Source organism: Anguilla anguilla, chromosome 1 (assembly GCF_013347855.1).
Source record: "Anguilla anguilla isolate fAngAng1 chromosome 1, fAngAng1.pri, whole genome shotgun sequence".
In the NCBI taxonomy this organism is placed as follows: domain Eukaryota; kingdom Metazoa; phylum Chordata; class Actinopteri; order Anguilliformes; family Anguillidae; genus Anguilla; species Anguilla anguilla.
Genome location: NC_049201.1, coordinates 39,390,146 through 39,404,164, shown reverse-complemented (window position 1 = coordinate 39,404,164; position 14,019 = coordinate 39,390,146). Strand labels below are relative to the sequence as shown.

Here is a 14,019-nt window from a genome sequence, read left to right as displayed (position 1 = left end):
TAAAAACATTTAAAATCTAATTGTAGGGGCCTAATCGTAAAACAGTAGGCTATCGTATTTGCCTTCTTTGGGTCTTTAATTCCTTATAGGCTTATAGTCTTTACATTATAGTGTAGTGTATGACCATAGCTCAGATCAATTTAGGCAAGCAAAATACATCCTTTGTAAAAAGTGCATGCTTAGATTACTCAGTAGTGTTGCCAAATATCATGGGGAATGGCTAAAACACTGTGTTCTCATCATAGATCTTCTCATTAAAGGAATTATAGATTTTATAAGAGTTTTATTAACCTTATGTTATTATACCGCAATTCCACAATTAATCTTTAAGTTAGCAAAGTGATTGAAAACATGTTTATAACATGAAATGTAAATTTTAAGCTTGCATTTGACGCCAATTTGATGCGGTCCACGATTGAATGATGCGGTCCACGATACTTGTATCATCCCTTTCGCGTGAATTGGCTCCAGTGGCTGTATTTAAATCGATTTTGATATATGACAATCATCGACTGCCCTCTTGTGGACATGATGCGCGTTGCGTGCAACCAAATTCCCGATTCACTTTCCACCGGTTTTTCGCTCCCTGCATGAGGTCCTCCAATGGATAGGCTATGTATGTGACATAAGCGGAAGAAAAGTTTCTCAAGGAAATTGAGAGAATTTTGGACAAAAAGAAAACTCGAAGAATCAACGAAAAGTTTTTGAGTTTATTTCCCCGTGGTAAGTGATTTAAAGTCTATCTCCCAAATGAGAGAAAGTATGTTTAATAATTCAGGCATGCAGCTAAACTGTAGGCTAGTTATTTCAAAATATCGCAATCCCACTGCAACTCGGTACAAGGTCGTATCTAGACTGTATTACTGAATCCCATGAATTACAATTGTCCTGTAAAATGTATCAGAATCTGGAGATTAAGTCGAAATACTTTTAGCAGAATTTCATCTATAATGTAAATGGTGAACGGACGTGCTTTACCTGTGGAGTAGCCTATTTATCGTGCTGATGATGCTGCATGTTTGTGTAAAAGTTTCTGATTTGTGCGGAAATTAATGAAGGTTTAGGAGAAAGAAAGAAAAACTGAGAATAGTATTATTTTGTTATGCTTGGTTTTGAGCGATCCAAATCCGTGACGTGGCTCTTATTCAATCGATCGATTGAAACAGTTGGTGTTATAAAACCGTTTTAAAATGAAACTTTCACAAGGAGTGATAAGTATCGTGTTTGAGTCATGGCTGTTATAGTGGACACATACATAGGCTATTCGCCATTCTATGAAAATAAAAACAACAAAAAAGGCTAATCACAAATGTTTCCCGAGGGTTCCTTACTTGACCTGGAAGTGCTACCAGGTGCCCGTTGCTAAGGTGAGCAGAGACGCCGATTGTTTTGGAAAACTATCAAGTTGCAAATGAGAGACCAAAACAGTGTCGCTGTGTCGGTACCGTCGGGACAATGGACGCAAGAAACAGAGCTCACGACGTTCATAGCGCGCTCCGAAGAGCCAAAAGGAAAATGTCAAGCTTACAAAACGAACTTTCAGAGAAGTAAGTGCTATTGCAAGAACAGCTGCTCATGCTGTACACTTTCTGATGTTGAAATTGTTAATTGTGCTGCACATTGTTCGTCAGGGAAGATCACAAGCTTATGTAGAACCCCGCAGCAGGTTGATATCATGCTGTTGCTTATGCTCCATTATCATGCAGATTTGTAGGACTACAATTATTTTAATGATCACGTAGTCATTGCATACAGTAATTTGATAGTACACTTGTTTTCTTTTGCTGTGCTAAGTTTCAAAAGTAAAATGTATCTTAAAATCCGAGTGAATCGTTTCTAAAACCACTCTAACTTGTCCTGTTGTAATTGACATCATACAGCCATGACATGGCTTTCAGGTTTTGACCGACATCTTATTATTATTATTATTTGCATTGTGCAGGCCTAAAGCAAAAATGTAATGCTTTGTTGGTGCGTGATATTGGGCCACTTCAGAGTCTTGGAGCCTAAGCACCAGTGGTTCACAGAAACTTCTTTGCGATTTCAGATATATGTTGTCTATAGTTGTAATGGAATGTGTCCTAGCTGTAAAAGATGCTGACATGTAATTAAGGGGATAGACTGTTCTACTCTGATTTAGGGTTTTCCTGTCCATGGTAGGGAAAAGATCAATATAAAGTACAGCCGTTTGGGTCATGGAACTACCTCATCCCTGGTAGCACCCGAACCAATGCTGAATGAAGACCGTACTCAATGCGGGCATTTTCTGACCTCTTCCACTAACACAGTAGGATCCCCTTCCTTTGCGGTTCATGCTTGGGCTCTGTCCTTTTGTCTGTGTTTTCCAGTTTGAAGTCTAGGACTTTTGCTCATTTACATCATCCATAATTATACACCATCCATTAACTTACAGCTTCTAATTGTACAACATCCAGACTCTTTTCCCAGTCATAATTAGGAGATTTTTAAATTAGATTTTTCCTGATTTATTTTATTATGAGCATTAAAAGCACTTCACAATAACACAATCGTCTCAATCAAATCCTATCTCAAGGCCATTCTGGGTACGCAATTTATTCCTAGGCCAAGCACTACCACATCTGACTATGGAAATTAGCTAATCATGATCTTCAATCTAGGTCCTGAGTAATTGAATGGTGTTTTTAGCTCTGGACCATAACAAAAAATGTGCACCCACACAAGCTCTTGTACCAATTTGGTCTTCACTTGAGATTAAAAGTTTCCCAGGTTACAGGATCAGGAAAAATCCTATTGCCCTATCCACAATTGTACTCAATGTCCTGAAGTCCATGCACAATCCATACTTGTATATGCTCACTAAGAATCCACATCCCTGCAGCTTACAGCTACACTGTTGCTAAATGGTATCACAGAACTGAAGGTGGTGGCCTGTAGTCTTGTTATAGCTTTGGTGACGGTCAGCCTGGTCCCTTAAATTCAAAATGCTTACTAATTTAACTAATTGCTTTAGGGGCTCAAAAAGTGTGTTGTCTTCCATATGCACTTTAAAATCTCTTGAAAATTCACGCCCAGACAGCACACTGATAACAGCTGACGTCGGCACTCTGGCTTTCCGCCTGTGGGAGATAATCGCGATGTCATATAGTGGTAGTTTGCTCATTGAAGATGTTGCGGCCATGTTGCTTACCACTTCTCTGCTGTAGAATCTGATTTTTGTCAAGTGTCAAAATAGTGTCAAATAAAACAATGTATAAAGTATCAACAAGTAGTTTGCACGGGCATAGAAAAAGAAATACTTGCATTATTTTTTCAAAAAAATACTTGCAGTATTTTTCGTTTTTGTTCCAAACTCAAAAGTTGTATTCTTTAAATTGGTATTTCTTTGCAGTATTTATTTCATTGCTTTCAATCAGAAATGGTTGCTTAATAATTCTGACACAAATCTGATTCCGCCGTAAGCAACGTAGCTGCAGTGTCTTTCCAATGGGAAAACTACCTCCGCTACGTGGTGACTACCCCCCACAGACAGAGCGCGACATCACACTGCCATCACACCAACAACACACCGCCATCACACCAACATCACACCGCCATCACACCAACATCACACCGCCATCACACCAACATCACACCGCCATCACACCAACATCACATCGCCATCACACCGCCATCACACCAACATCATGCCGCCATCACACCGCTATCACGCCGCCATCACACCAACATCACACCGCTATCACACCGCCATCACACCAACATCATGCTGCCATCACACCAACATCACACCGTTATCACGCCGCCATCACACCAACATCACGCCAACATCGCGCCGCCATCGCGCTGACATCACGCCGACATCACGCCGCCATCGGCCCTGTGTAGCTGTGCGGTCAGGGGTAGCAGGGATAGCGTTCTGCTGTCAGGACTGCAGAATGCCCCAGATTTAGGGGGATCATTCATGTACTCCTTTAGCAAAGAGGGTTTACCTGTGGCAGGCCTTGGCAGTGGTCCCAGCATGTTGGCCACTTCCTCTTTTTTCCACTCGTCCACGGCCGTGTTGACCATGTGCTGCTGCGCTGACCTGGTCCTGAAGTCCGTCCTCATGGCCAGTGTATTGCCTGTGCCAATCTGGTGGTTTCTCCACACCATTGAAGTAGCAAAACCGTGACAACCATAGTTTTAGTTGGTGGAGCTGCCCTTGGCTGTAGCATCATATTCCTACTGCCTCCCCTAGTTGCTGTGACCTGTAAGTACAGCAGCCAGTGGTTGAAAATGGGCACTTTTCCTTCTAATTGTAGTTGAGTGGTTACAGAATGTATATATCTACCATTTATTCTAATGGATGGCTTTGTGATTTATCACACAAACCACATGACACAAATGAATCACATGACAAATGGTTTAAAGCAGTGGTACCCTAACTTGATGAGGACCCCCTGTGTATTCCGGTTTTCGTTCCGAACACAATCGGAATCCCAGAATTTTCACAAGATGTTAAATTTTCTTAATTAGGTGCTTTTCATGGTTAGAGGAATTATTTACCCTCTTAAGCCACATTATGTCAGAAATGGCTATGCATGTCATAAAGAATAAAATTCCCATGTTTGTATTGTGCTTATTATACCATTGTGCACAACTAGGCTGCATAAAAGGAGGTAACAATGTTTTATGGATCAAATTAAAGGCTGTGGTTAATCAATATGCTCCTAATTAGGTTGCTGCACATGTATGTTGAATTTCTTTTAAAATGTTTTCCTTAAACTTGAACACAGTGTAGGTTTGGCTCCTTATTTGCTTGGTCTTTGAATTCATCATGATCTAGCCTACTAGATGGTTAGTTCTTAGTGTCCACACACTCAACAGTTAGGATCCTATTGATTCAACTCAGTCATTAATTTAATCGGTAAAAAATAATTTGCATTTTTATGTCATTGTTTGCAATATAGCACAAGAAGCACAATATGGACATGGCACGCTTAGCCATTTCTGACATAATGTTGCTTAAGAGGGTAAATAATCCCTCTAAACATGAGATGCACCTAATTAAGAAACATTAACAACCTGTTAAAACTCTGCGATTGCAGTTGCAGTTGGGACAGCCAGCATAAACAGGGGGGCCCCAGGCCCGAGTTTGGGAGCCACTGCGTTAAATGAAGGGTCTGCTGAGACATCACTCACATTAGGATTGTGTCGTCCTGCTGACAGGTTCTGCTCAGAGTGCAGTCTCAGAAAGGTTATAAATGTTATTGAACCAGTTATTTATTTTCTCAAATTGACCTTGAAATCAGACAAACAATGGTTTCTAACTGATTAGAGTGAAAACTGCGAAGAATCACAACCTGTTATACTGGCCATCACTAGTGTCAGCTCAGATATACGTGTGCACTACATGTGATCCCAGGGAGAAACTGTAGGTCAAAGCAATGGATGATGAAATTGGAATGGCTGTGGTAGGGAATCCACTGAGTTCAGGGTGGGTGGGATGTTACCCAGTTCACCATTAAATGTTCAGTGGAAGAGGCTGATTTCAAGAACAATTTGAAGCAAACTCTGACTTCAACTTACTTACAAATTAGTGCTAGCACAACACGTAGTCTGACTTTATTTTATCTGAGTACATTTGATTATTGTATTCCATGTGAAATTACTTTTGTGGCCCTATATGTGACATTCCCATTAACCATGCAATGCTGTGTAAGTGTCAAAAATGGAAATAGCCTAATTAGACATTCATTGTTTTCTCATTAAAATAACTGGCCAACATTTTTTGTGGTCAAACTTGAAATAAATATTTAAATCTAGTTTGTAGAACTCAAAACCACCGAGCCTGGCTGTGGTTACCGCTTTCAAACTTTTTAATTGTGTGGCGGTTCCCTGGCAGTGCAGAATTCTGACATGTTCCTGTTCTAATGGGTCACAAGTCACAACCTGGTCATGTGAACTGGGTCTAAATCATCACACTGGCTCTTGGTCAAAAGCAAAGGACAGAACAACACAACACATTCTTCACATCTGCAGCAGCATCACTGCAGTTCCTATTTCAGCCCACCACAGGAGCTGCAGCATATAGAACTAGAATTTCATTGTGAAGTGTTCTTTTTAAAGTGGTGCCATTGAAACCATTTTGAAAGCAGTCCTGAACCTGGATCAGACAAAGAGTGGAAAAGCAAACTGTTGAAATCTGTCACGCCAAACCCAGGCCAGTGTGGCTTACTTTCTCAGTTTGAAATGAAGTTAGCTGTAATGTCTGTACAGACCCTTGGCTAAACCGTACCCCCCCTCCTGTGTGCGCATTGAGAGGGAGATTATCTGGACCCGTGCCGTAAATCTGGGAGGCCGCTCATATGACAGGCTTGTTTTTCCTCTGTGAGAAAGCGGAGCCGTGGCCCAGCGCTGAGACTGCTCCCCGGGTCGGTGTCACGCTCTCCCTCGGGGTTCCTCGAGCCGGGGAACGGGGAGCCGGGTGTGCTGTGGGCGGGCGAGCGGGTGGGCGGGCGTGTCTTCACGGGCCGGGGATGCTGGGCTCATCCTGGCGTGACTGGCCTTTTTGTCTCGCCCCAGGGAGAGCTTTTCGGAGAGCGAGGAGGAGCTGCGTGGCCTGGCACAGGCCCACAGTAACGAGCTGAGAGACTCTCTGGTTGACATGTACAAAGGTAAGCGCCGGCTCTCACCCTGCCTGTAGCCTTCATGCGTTCCACAGCGTGTTTATTAATGTGGCCGAAGGGTTTGGCGAGTAGCACGTAGACTTGTTTTCTCGATGTTCCAGTCGGAATTTATTTTTACTTTTTAATTTGACAAAACAAGCATTGTAAATGCTGAAATACTGAACTATAAACAGGTCAAATTGTAACAACAGAGATAATCCTCTGATACCTTTAATCTCAGGTTTGGGATTGCTCCTTTTGGAGTTTGAAGTGTTTTAGTCAATTGCTTGGGCTACTTGGTCACCTGTGCTTGAATTAGTTTCTTACAATAGCAGCTGTGTAACACCAGAATCATTGTGATTATTGAATTCCCACTTGCCATAGATAAGCACAATGGCCTTTTGATTGCATGGTCTTATTAAAAAAGTACAGATGAGCGGAGGCTTTTGGTTTCTATATCTCTAAACCACCAGGTGATACAAAAAAAAACCTCAGAGATCGTGTTTGGTTGGACGCACAAAGAATATTATGCCCTGTAAGGACCATTTGAATGTATGAGTGCCTGTTAAAAAAGGAAGTGGCCTAAGTTATGTGGATACATGAAATTGAAAACTTGGTGGTCTTGGTACTAAATTGCATGCACGCTACTTACTTACTAAATTAATTTGATATTTGATTATTCTGTTGTATTCAACATTGAACATGCAAATCAGCAAAATCAGTACTTCCCCAAACATAGAAAGCTCTATTTCTTTGTGTGTACATAATTATTCCAGTGACCTGCATTCACACGTGCTCAGGCAGGAAAAATATCAGAATATCAATCATTTGTTTTTTTTTTAATGCAAGGCTGTCCTTCATGAATATTGATGAGAGAATAAATTAAATTAAAAATATAATTTTTTAATTAACATGCATATAAATACTGATTCAAATAAACAATCTATAATCATTGTAGAATATTAAAATTATTTAATTATTTTATGTAATTTAATATTCTGATTACTAGTTCAGACTTTAAGAAGACTGTTGTTTTGAATATCTGTAGTAGCAAATCCCCATTAATTGGCATTTGACAAAACCAACATGCAAGTTGTGCAGAAATGAAGATGTAGACCAGCTACACCATTGAAAGCCACTGGAGGGCAGACTTATCATTCAAATCAAGCATACTTGTGCACGCAGCGACTTACCTTGAATACGTGTGTTTCACTTGCTCTCAAAGACTCATAATAACCCCCCATATAGCAAAGATGGGGACTTTCTGTTCTGTAGAAAGTCAAGCATGGAATGTTTCAGTTGGAGGTATTCTTTGCTACACAGTAAATATGCTGGATAGAGTGCTGATGTGGGCTTTATTCTCAGAGAGCGCAGTCCAGTCCTCCTAAGACTTCTTGAAATTAATATTGGCAGTTGCTCTTTCCTACAATTTAAATGAGGATGCATCTGATATATGTATGTATATTAATGTGTGTGTATATATATTTATATATTGCAGTCTGTTAATATTTGGACAGTGACAATTTTATTGTTTTGGCTCTGTACTCTCTGTGCATTGGATTTGAAATGAAACAGTGAATATGAAGTTAAAGTGAAGCTTGTCACAGGGCTTAACATTCATTTTTGGTTTGAGGGGGATTTCTCCCCTTTTGAGAAACATTTTGGGGGGATTTAAAAGGTTTGAGGGAAAATTTGAGTGAGTGTTAGGTGATGGCAGAGGAGGTGGTAAAACACAGACAAAATTATGAAATATGCTAACTTCATTTTCTTTTCTGTTATTGCCATTTTACTTTATGTAGAAGTCTGAAGGTAAAAAAAAATGGCCAAACCCTTTCCCTTTCTTCATGAGCTGCTTTAAAACTACCTAAATAACATAAAACAACAACAACAATAACAGGAAAACTGTCCAGGTTAACCAAACACATTTTGTTTAAAAAAAGAAAAGATAAAACATAAATACAAATATTGAACAGTTTCAATTTGAATGGTAGATTGAACAAGTAATGTTAAAAATCAGTTGTATGGGTTAGTGTTTTTGGCTTGTGATCACACGTTCTCATAGAATTGCGATCAAAGGCTGACACACCGTTTGATCACTTAATGCCATCAACAAACTGCGATTTCTGTCCATTTTGCCCTACCTACCTGAAGTGTGTAGCCTTTTTCTCCCAGTGCTCACAATTATAATTTCAATTGCACAATTAGGCTATTACTGAGAAGTTTCATCATAACTATATCAGTGAGATTTCACACTTTATTGCTGACATATATACAGGATTTATAAAATGCAGTAGGCCTACATGCGCAATTCGCTCAGTCCCACGCTGAATTTATGGCCCTGCGGTCACCTTTAATTTGGGCTTATTTTCATCCATATTGGGTGAACCATGTAGCCCCTTTTGATACATAGTCCCCCGCCCCCCCACATTATGGGGGACCAAAAGTATCTGGGCAATTGGCTGCTCAGCTGTTTCTTGGCTAGCTGTTGCATGATGATTTCATGAACAAGAAAGCTAAAAGGTTGAGTTTATTCAAGGTGTGGAAATTGTATTTGGAATTTGCTGTTGTTTTCTTTCAGCGTGAGGACCAAGAAGTGCCAATACCAGTAAAGCAGGCCATCATGAGGCTGAGAAATCAGAATAAATTGATTAGAGTTATAGCCAAAACATTGGGTGTGTTACAATCAACTGTTTGAACCGTTTTTAAGAAGCAAGAATGCACTGGTGCGCTCAGCAATAGCAAAGAGCTTGATAAATGACAGAAGATCACTATAGTGACCAAAGAATACTTTAAATTGCAAATAAAAACCCCTTTTCAACTGGGGAAACGATTACAGACACTCTCCAGGATGTAGGCATAGTTGTGTCAAAGTCTAAAATAAAAAGACTACACCAGCATAAACTCTCTGCAAGTTCATAATTCACTGCAAAATGTAAACCACTGGTAAGACTTAAGAACAGAAGTTCTTGAGGTCAGGTTAGAGTTTGCTTAAAAGTACATTAAAAAAGCTGCGGAGTTCTGGAATAAACTCCTATGGTCCGATACAATTGGTATTAACCTCTGCCAAAGTGATTAAAAGAGGAAAGTGTGGAGAATGAAAGGAAATGCTCATGATCCAAAGCACCCCTGTCATCTTTGAAACATGATGGAGGTAGTGTTATGGATTGGGCATATGTGGCTGCCACTGGAACTTTTATTAATGATGTCACTGCTGGTGAGTGTGTCTCTGTGGCAGTCTGCAGTGAGGTGGTGAGTGTGCCTCTGTGGCGGTCTGCAGTGAGGGTGTGATGAGTGTGTCTCTGTGACAGTCTGTAGTGAGGGTGTGAGTATGTCTCTGTGGCAGTCTGCAGTGAGGGTGTAGTGAGTGTGTCTCTGTGGCAGTCTGCAGTGAGGTGGTGAGTGTGCCTCTGTGGCAGTCTGCAGTGAGAGTGTGAGTGTGCCTATGTGACAGTCTGCAGAGAGGTCTGTCTATATAGTATGCATGCATTTGTCTGGGTGTGTGTCTGTATGTTTATGTGGTATATATGAATTTGTGTGTGTCTATATGATAACAGATGCATTTTTGTGTGTCAGTGTGAATCTGCATTTGCGTGTTTGAGTGTGTGTGTGTCCATATGGTATACATGCATTTGTGTGTGTGTGTGTGTGTGTGTGTGTGTGTGTGTTTGTATTTCAGCACACACTACAGGCCCGTTGAACTGTGAGCTGGAATGACAGTGACTGCCAGACATTAACCCACCTCAAACTGTGAAACACTTTGTCAGTCCTGATCTGTCTTGCTTGTAGGTCAGTTTAATTCACAGTTATGGACCTTTGGCTCATAATCTCAGTGTGCTGGCTGTCAAAGCTCTTAAAGCTTCTATTTGCTGCTGACAGACAGTCATCATTAGCAGGCTGAAGAAGAAATCCATAATGCCTCATACAACAAGAAACACTTTGATGTTTGAATCAGAGTCTGTTTTATACACAACCCAGTGGTCCAACTTGCAGGTGTCAAATCCCATTTTAAAGAAATCTTTGACGGAAATCTACCTTGAGGATTATTGCACATTAAATTTAGATTAATGTTAACTGGTCTCATCCACTGTAAATCAATATATACAAGTAATGAGGAATGACTGAAGCTCTGCAAAAGGTATTAATGTCAAAGTAAACTGGCAAGACCAAATTTGAGACTGTTCATCAAAAGTGAAAGAACACAGCTAACTGGCAATACCAAATTCGAGACTGTTTGAGTCTATCAAAAGTTGAACACAACTTTCTAAACAGTGGTCTTTTTATTGGTCTGTCCAGGTAATTGAAATGGGGCATTATTACGGGGAGTATGCATATATATTCCCACAGAGTATCCTGAGGAAGTAAGATGATAATTAAGGAAGAGCAACATGACGGAAACCAAGTAGCCTGCTCCCTCTTCCACTGCCTTCAACTGTCTCTTTGGCTGTGTTGGCATGCACACTTATATAGAAATCTTTACCTGAATATTATAATGTTCTGATTATGACATGAGTCATGTAAAAACCTTTGTTTAATCACTGTAACCTGGATAAGCCAGTATCCCAGTTGTCAGGGACCGGTATAAGACATCTGGTATAGTCTTCTATTAAACAATGCTGAGTCATGTAATTCTAATTACAGTGCTGATATAAACAAGCCAATGAGCTTGGTAATCATTAGCATAATTCATGCATATGTGGTAAGATTCTGAAGAAGAAATGGTAAATGTCAGAGCTGCCACAGAATATAGGGGTCCAGGGCTGGTTAGATTTTTGAATTTTTTGAGTGTGCAACTGCCCAGTAAGCTTTAGCTAACCCGGAACTGGGCTAAAACAGGCACTGCTGAGGTGGGCCAGATCTGGGCTAAAACAGGCTAATTTTCATTAAGAAATAAGTTACTACTAAAAATGGCATACACACTGGTCATCCAGCAGTGGAGTTTGATATCGTAGACCGGTCATTCCTAGCCTACATACTGCTGTAGTTTCATGGCACATTTTGCCTTGACAGTGTCTCTCAGGAAAGGGGTTCCTGGCCTACATCTCCCATGAGCAACCTGGGCTCCTACAAACAAGCCCGCAGCCTGCTTTAATAAAAGAACACCATGTTCCTTGCAATTACAGCTCCAAGAAGAGTCAGCAGTACCACTGACGGGCATAACCACTGTCAGTCCATGTCTTACTGCTGAAAGCACTATATTCACACCTCATTCAAGAAAGTGTTGAGCATACCATAAGCGTATCACACAAAATAACTGATTATTTTCAAAGTACATAATATAAATTCAGTAAATAATTGTTACTGAGCCAACAAAAATTAAGCAGCTCTTTATTATATTAATTATCTATCTATAATTATCTATCTATCTAATTATCTATATTAATTGAGCCAGTCAGGACAGCTTCCATTTGAGTACAGCAGGCTTTAGCAGAAATACATTTTTTAACTCTGATAACCATGGAAAGAAAACATTCAAAATGAATGGCTGCATTTTAATTGAGAATTTGTCACATTATACATACTCAAACAAGGAATGGAAAATGTGAATTACATGATCACGTTATCAATTTCTTTTTGAACAAGATACAAGCACACAATAAGAAAATAAAAATGGTAAACCCATCTATTACATATTCATCAACCAGCTAGGAATTTCTCTTTTTTTTCAATATGTTACAGCCAAAGAATATATTCATGCCTTACAACAGCTTCCAAAACTCGGTCCTAGGTGCTGATTTTTGTTCTCAGCACAGTTGCTAATTAGACAATTAGGGCCATAGTTAATACGCATGCTGCAAATTACTGCCAGAGCCGCAGAAGTATGCTTTGCCGCATGTTTTCAGTTTAGCAGGGTATATGCTGGTTATGTAGACTGGTTATGTAAATGAGCAGAGCCGCAGTGACTTCATTTAAACGCACTGCTGGTATTTAAGACACGTCTTGCGCGTTGCAAGAATTCAGGGGAATGGAACGCAAAAGAAAATGTCGGTTCTCCTCTGTGGAGCTGGGAACGCTGGTTGATGAAACTGCAGTCGTGCGGTGTTCCAGCGAGAGGACAGTCTGCATGGGAGATAATCGCGTACAGTAAATTAGGGAGCTTCGCCATGAATGCGACCCTTCAATAACTTAATGTACATTGCAGCTACCGTAGCCATTTCAGGTTTTTACACGTGCAGTTCAGTCCACTACCACCTCACAAAGGAATGGAGCAGCGTGATAACCATTGTGAGAAATATTTCCAACAGTTTTTGAGCGAGCAAAGTAAACACCTGTTCCGGACGTTATTTTTCGGGTATATGGTTTTATTTTTATTTACAAGAAATCAGATCCTATATCATTTAAATAGGTTACCTGTCCTTGAAATACTTTTTGGGAGTGTATTCTTGCTGGAATTGGATGCTAGGTGACCAAAAAATGATGTCTGTATAGGCTACATGTAACAGCTGCTGCAGTTATGCCGTCTGTGAGATACCATGGCAAACAACATGCTTTTTTGCTGTTATATGTTTACAGAAATGCCATCTAAAGAGAAAACGAGAGAGTTGGTACACAGGGAGGTCATGGAGAGGGCTTCAGATTTGGAGATTATAGATAGTGGATGGCGTTGAAAACCATCTACATATAGTGGCCTTTTGGGGAGACCTTAGACATTTTAAATGTTTTTTTAATATTTATTAAAGAAATTAATTTTACTCCTAAATGTGTTTTCTATTTTTTAGTTTGTTCAGTGTTTAATGTTAAATGTGTTCAGCTAATTTGATTACTGTGTTGACAGCCTCATTTTCTGGATGCTCCAAGTGATTATTGGAAAAAAAAACAGGCACCTGGTCACAGGCATTTATATAAGCACACAGCAGACTGGTCTGTATGGTAGGCTGTTTGCTTTGTAAAAGCTTACCTTTCCTCATCGATTTGGATGGTACCACAACTCACTTCACGTGAAGTTGCTTGTGCGTGAGTGTTTATGCACAGCTTGCTTTTCATGAGTGAAAGCCCATTCTTTATAATCTGATGATGTGCCTGGTCGCACATTTCTATTGGAAATGTGTTTTCTTGATTAACATTTTTTACTGTTATGATTTACTGTAATACCTCATAATATACAATTATTCCACAACTTTGTTGCAATCATACCGACTAGGTGGTCTAAATGTAACATCAGACTGTGTGTATTTTGGTTTTAAATGTATCTGACTCGATCAAATTACAGAGGTAATTGAAATTTCTAATGACTACTGATATGTCAAAGCTGTTTTAAATAATATTTCATAGTGCTGGACTAAATATTTTCTGAGCAGAATCCAAAAACTGTTACATTTATGGCGACTGTCCTCTACTCTACCATGCTGATGATGTCTCCTTGTAAGAATGGCAACTGCCCCTGTGGCGATCTGTT

At 40.0% G+C, this 14,019-nt stretch overlaps 1 protein-coding gene across 5 annotated transcripts in view; it reads left to right on the top strand.

Moving 5' to 3' along the window:
* Positions 1-554: 554 nt before the first annotated feature.
* Positions 555-14,019, top strand: part of mipol1 (mirror-image polydactyly 1) — a 98,552-nt gene continuing 85,087 nt past the window's right edge. Inside the window, exons 1-2 of one of the 5 annotated variants that reach the window (XM_035431066.1) lie at positions 555-723; positions 6,544-6,635. In XM_035431066.1, coding sequence (XP_035286957.1) covers positions 6,626-6,635 — 10 coding nt within the window. In that variant the 5' untranslated portion in view covers positions 555-723; positions 6,544-6,625. Of the gene's footprint in view, positions 724-1,377; positions 1,548-6,543; positions 6,636-14,019 lie in introns of those variants that run through there. The other 4 variants (XM_035431230.1, XM_035431308.1, XM_035430906.1 and 1 more) reach the window with 4 other exon arrangements.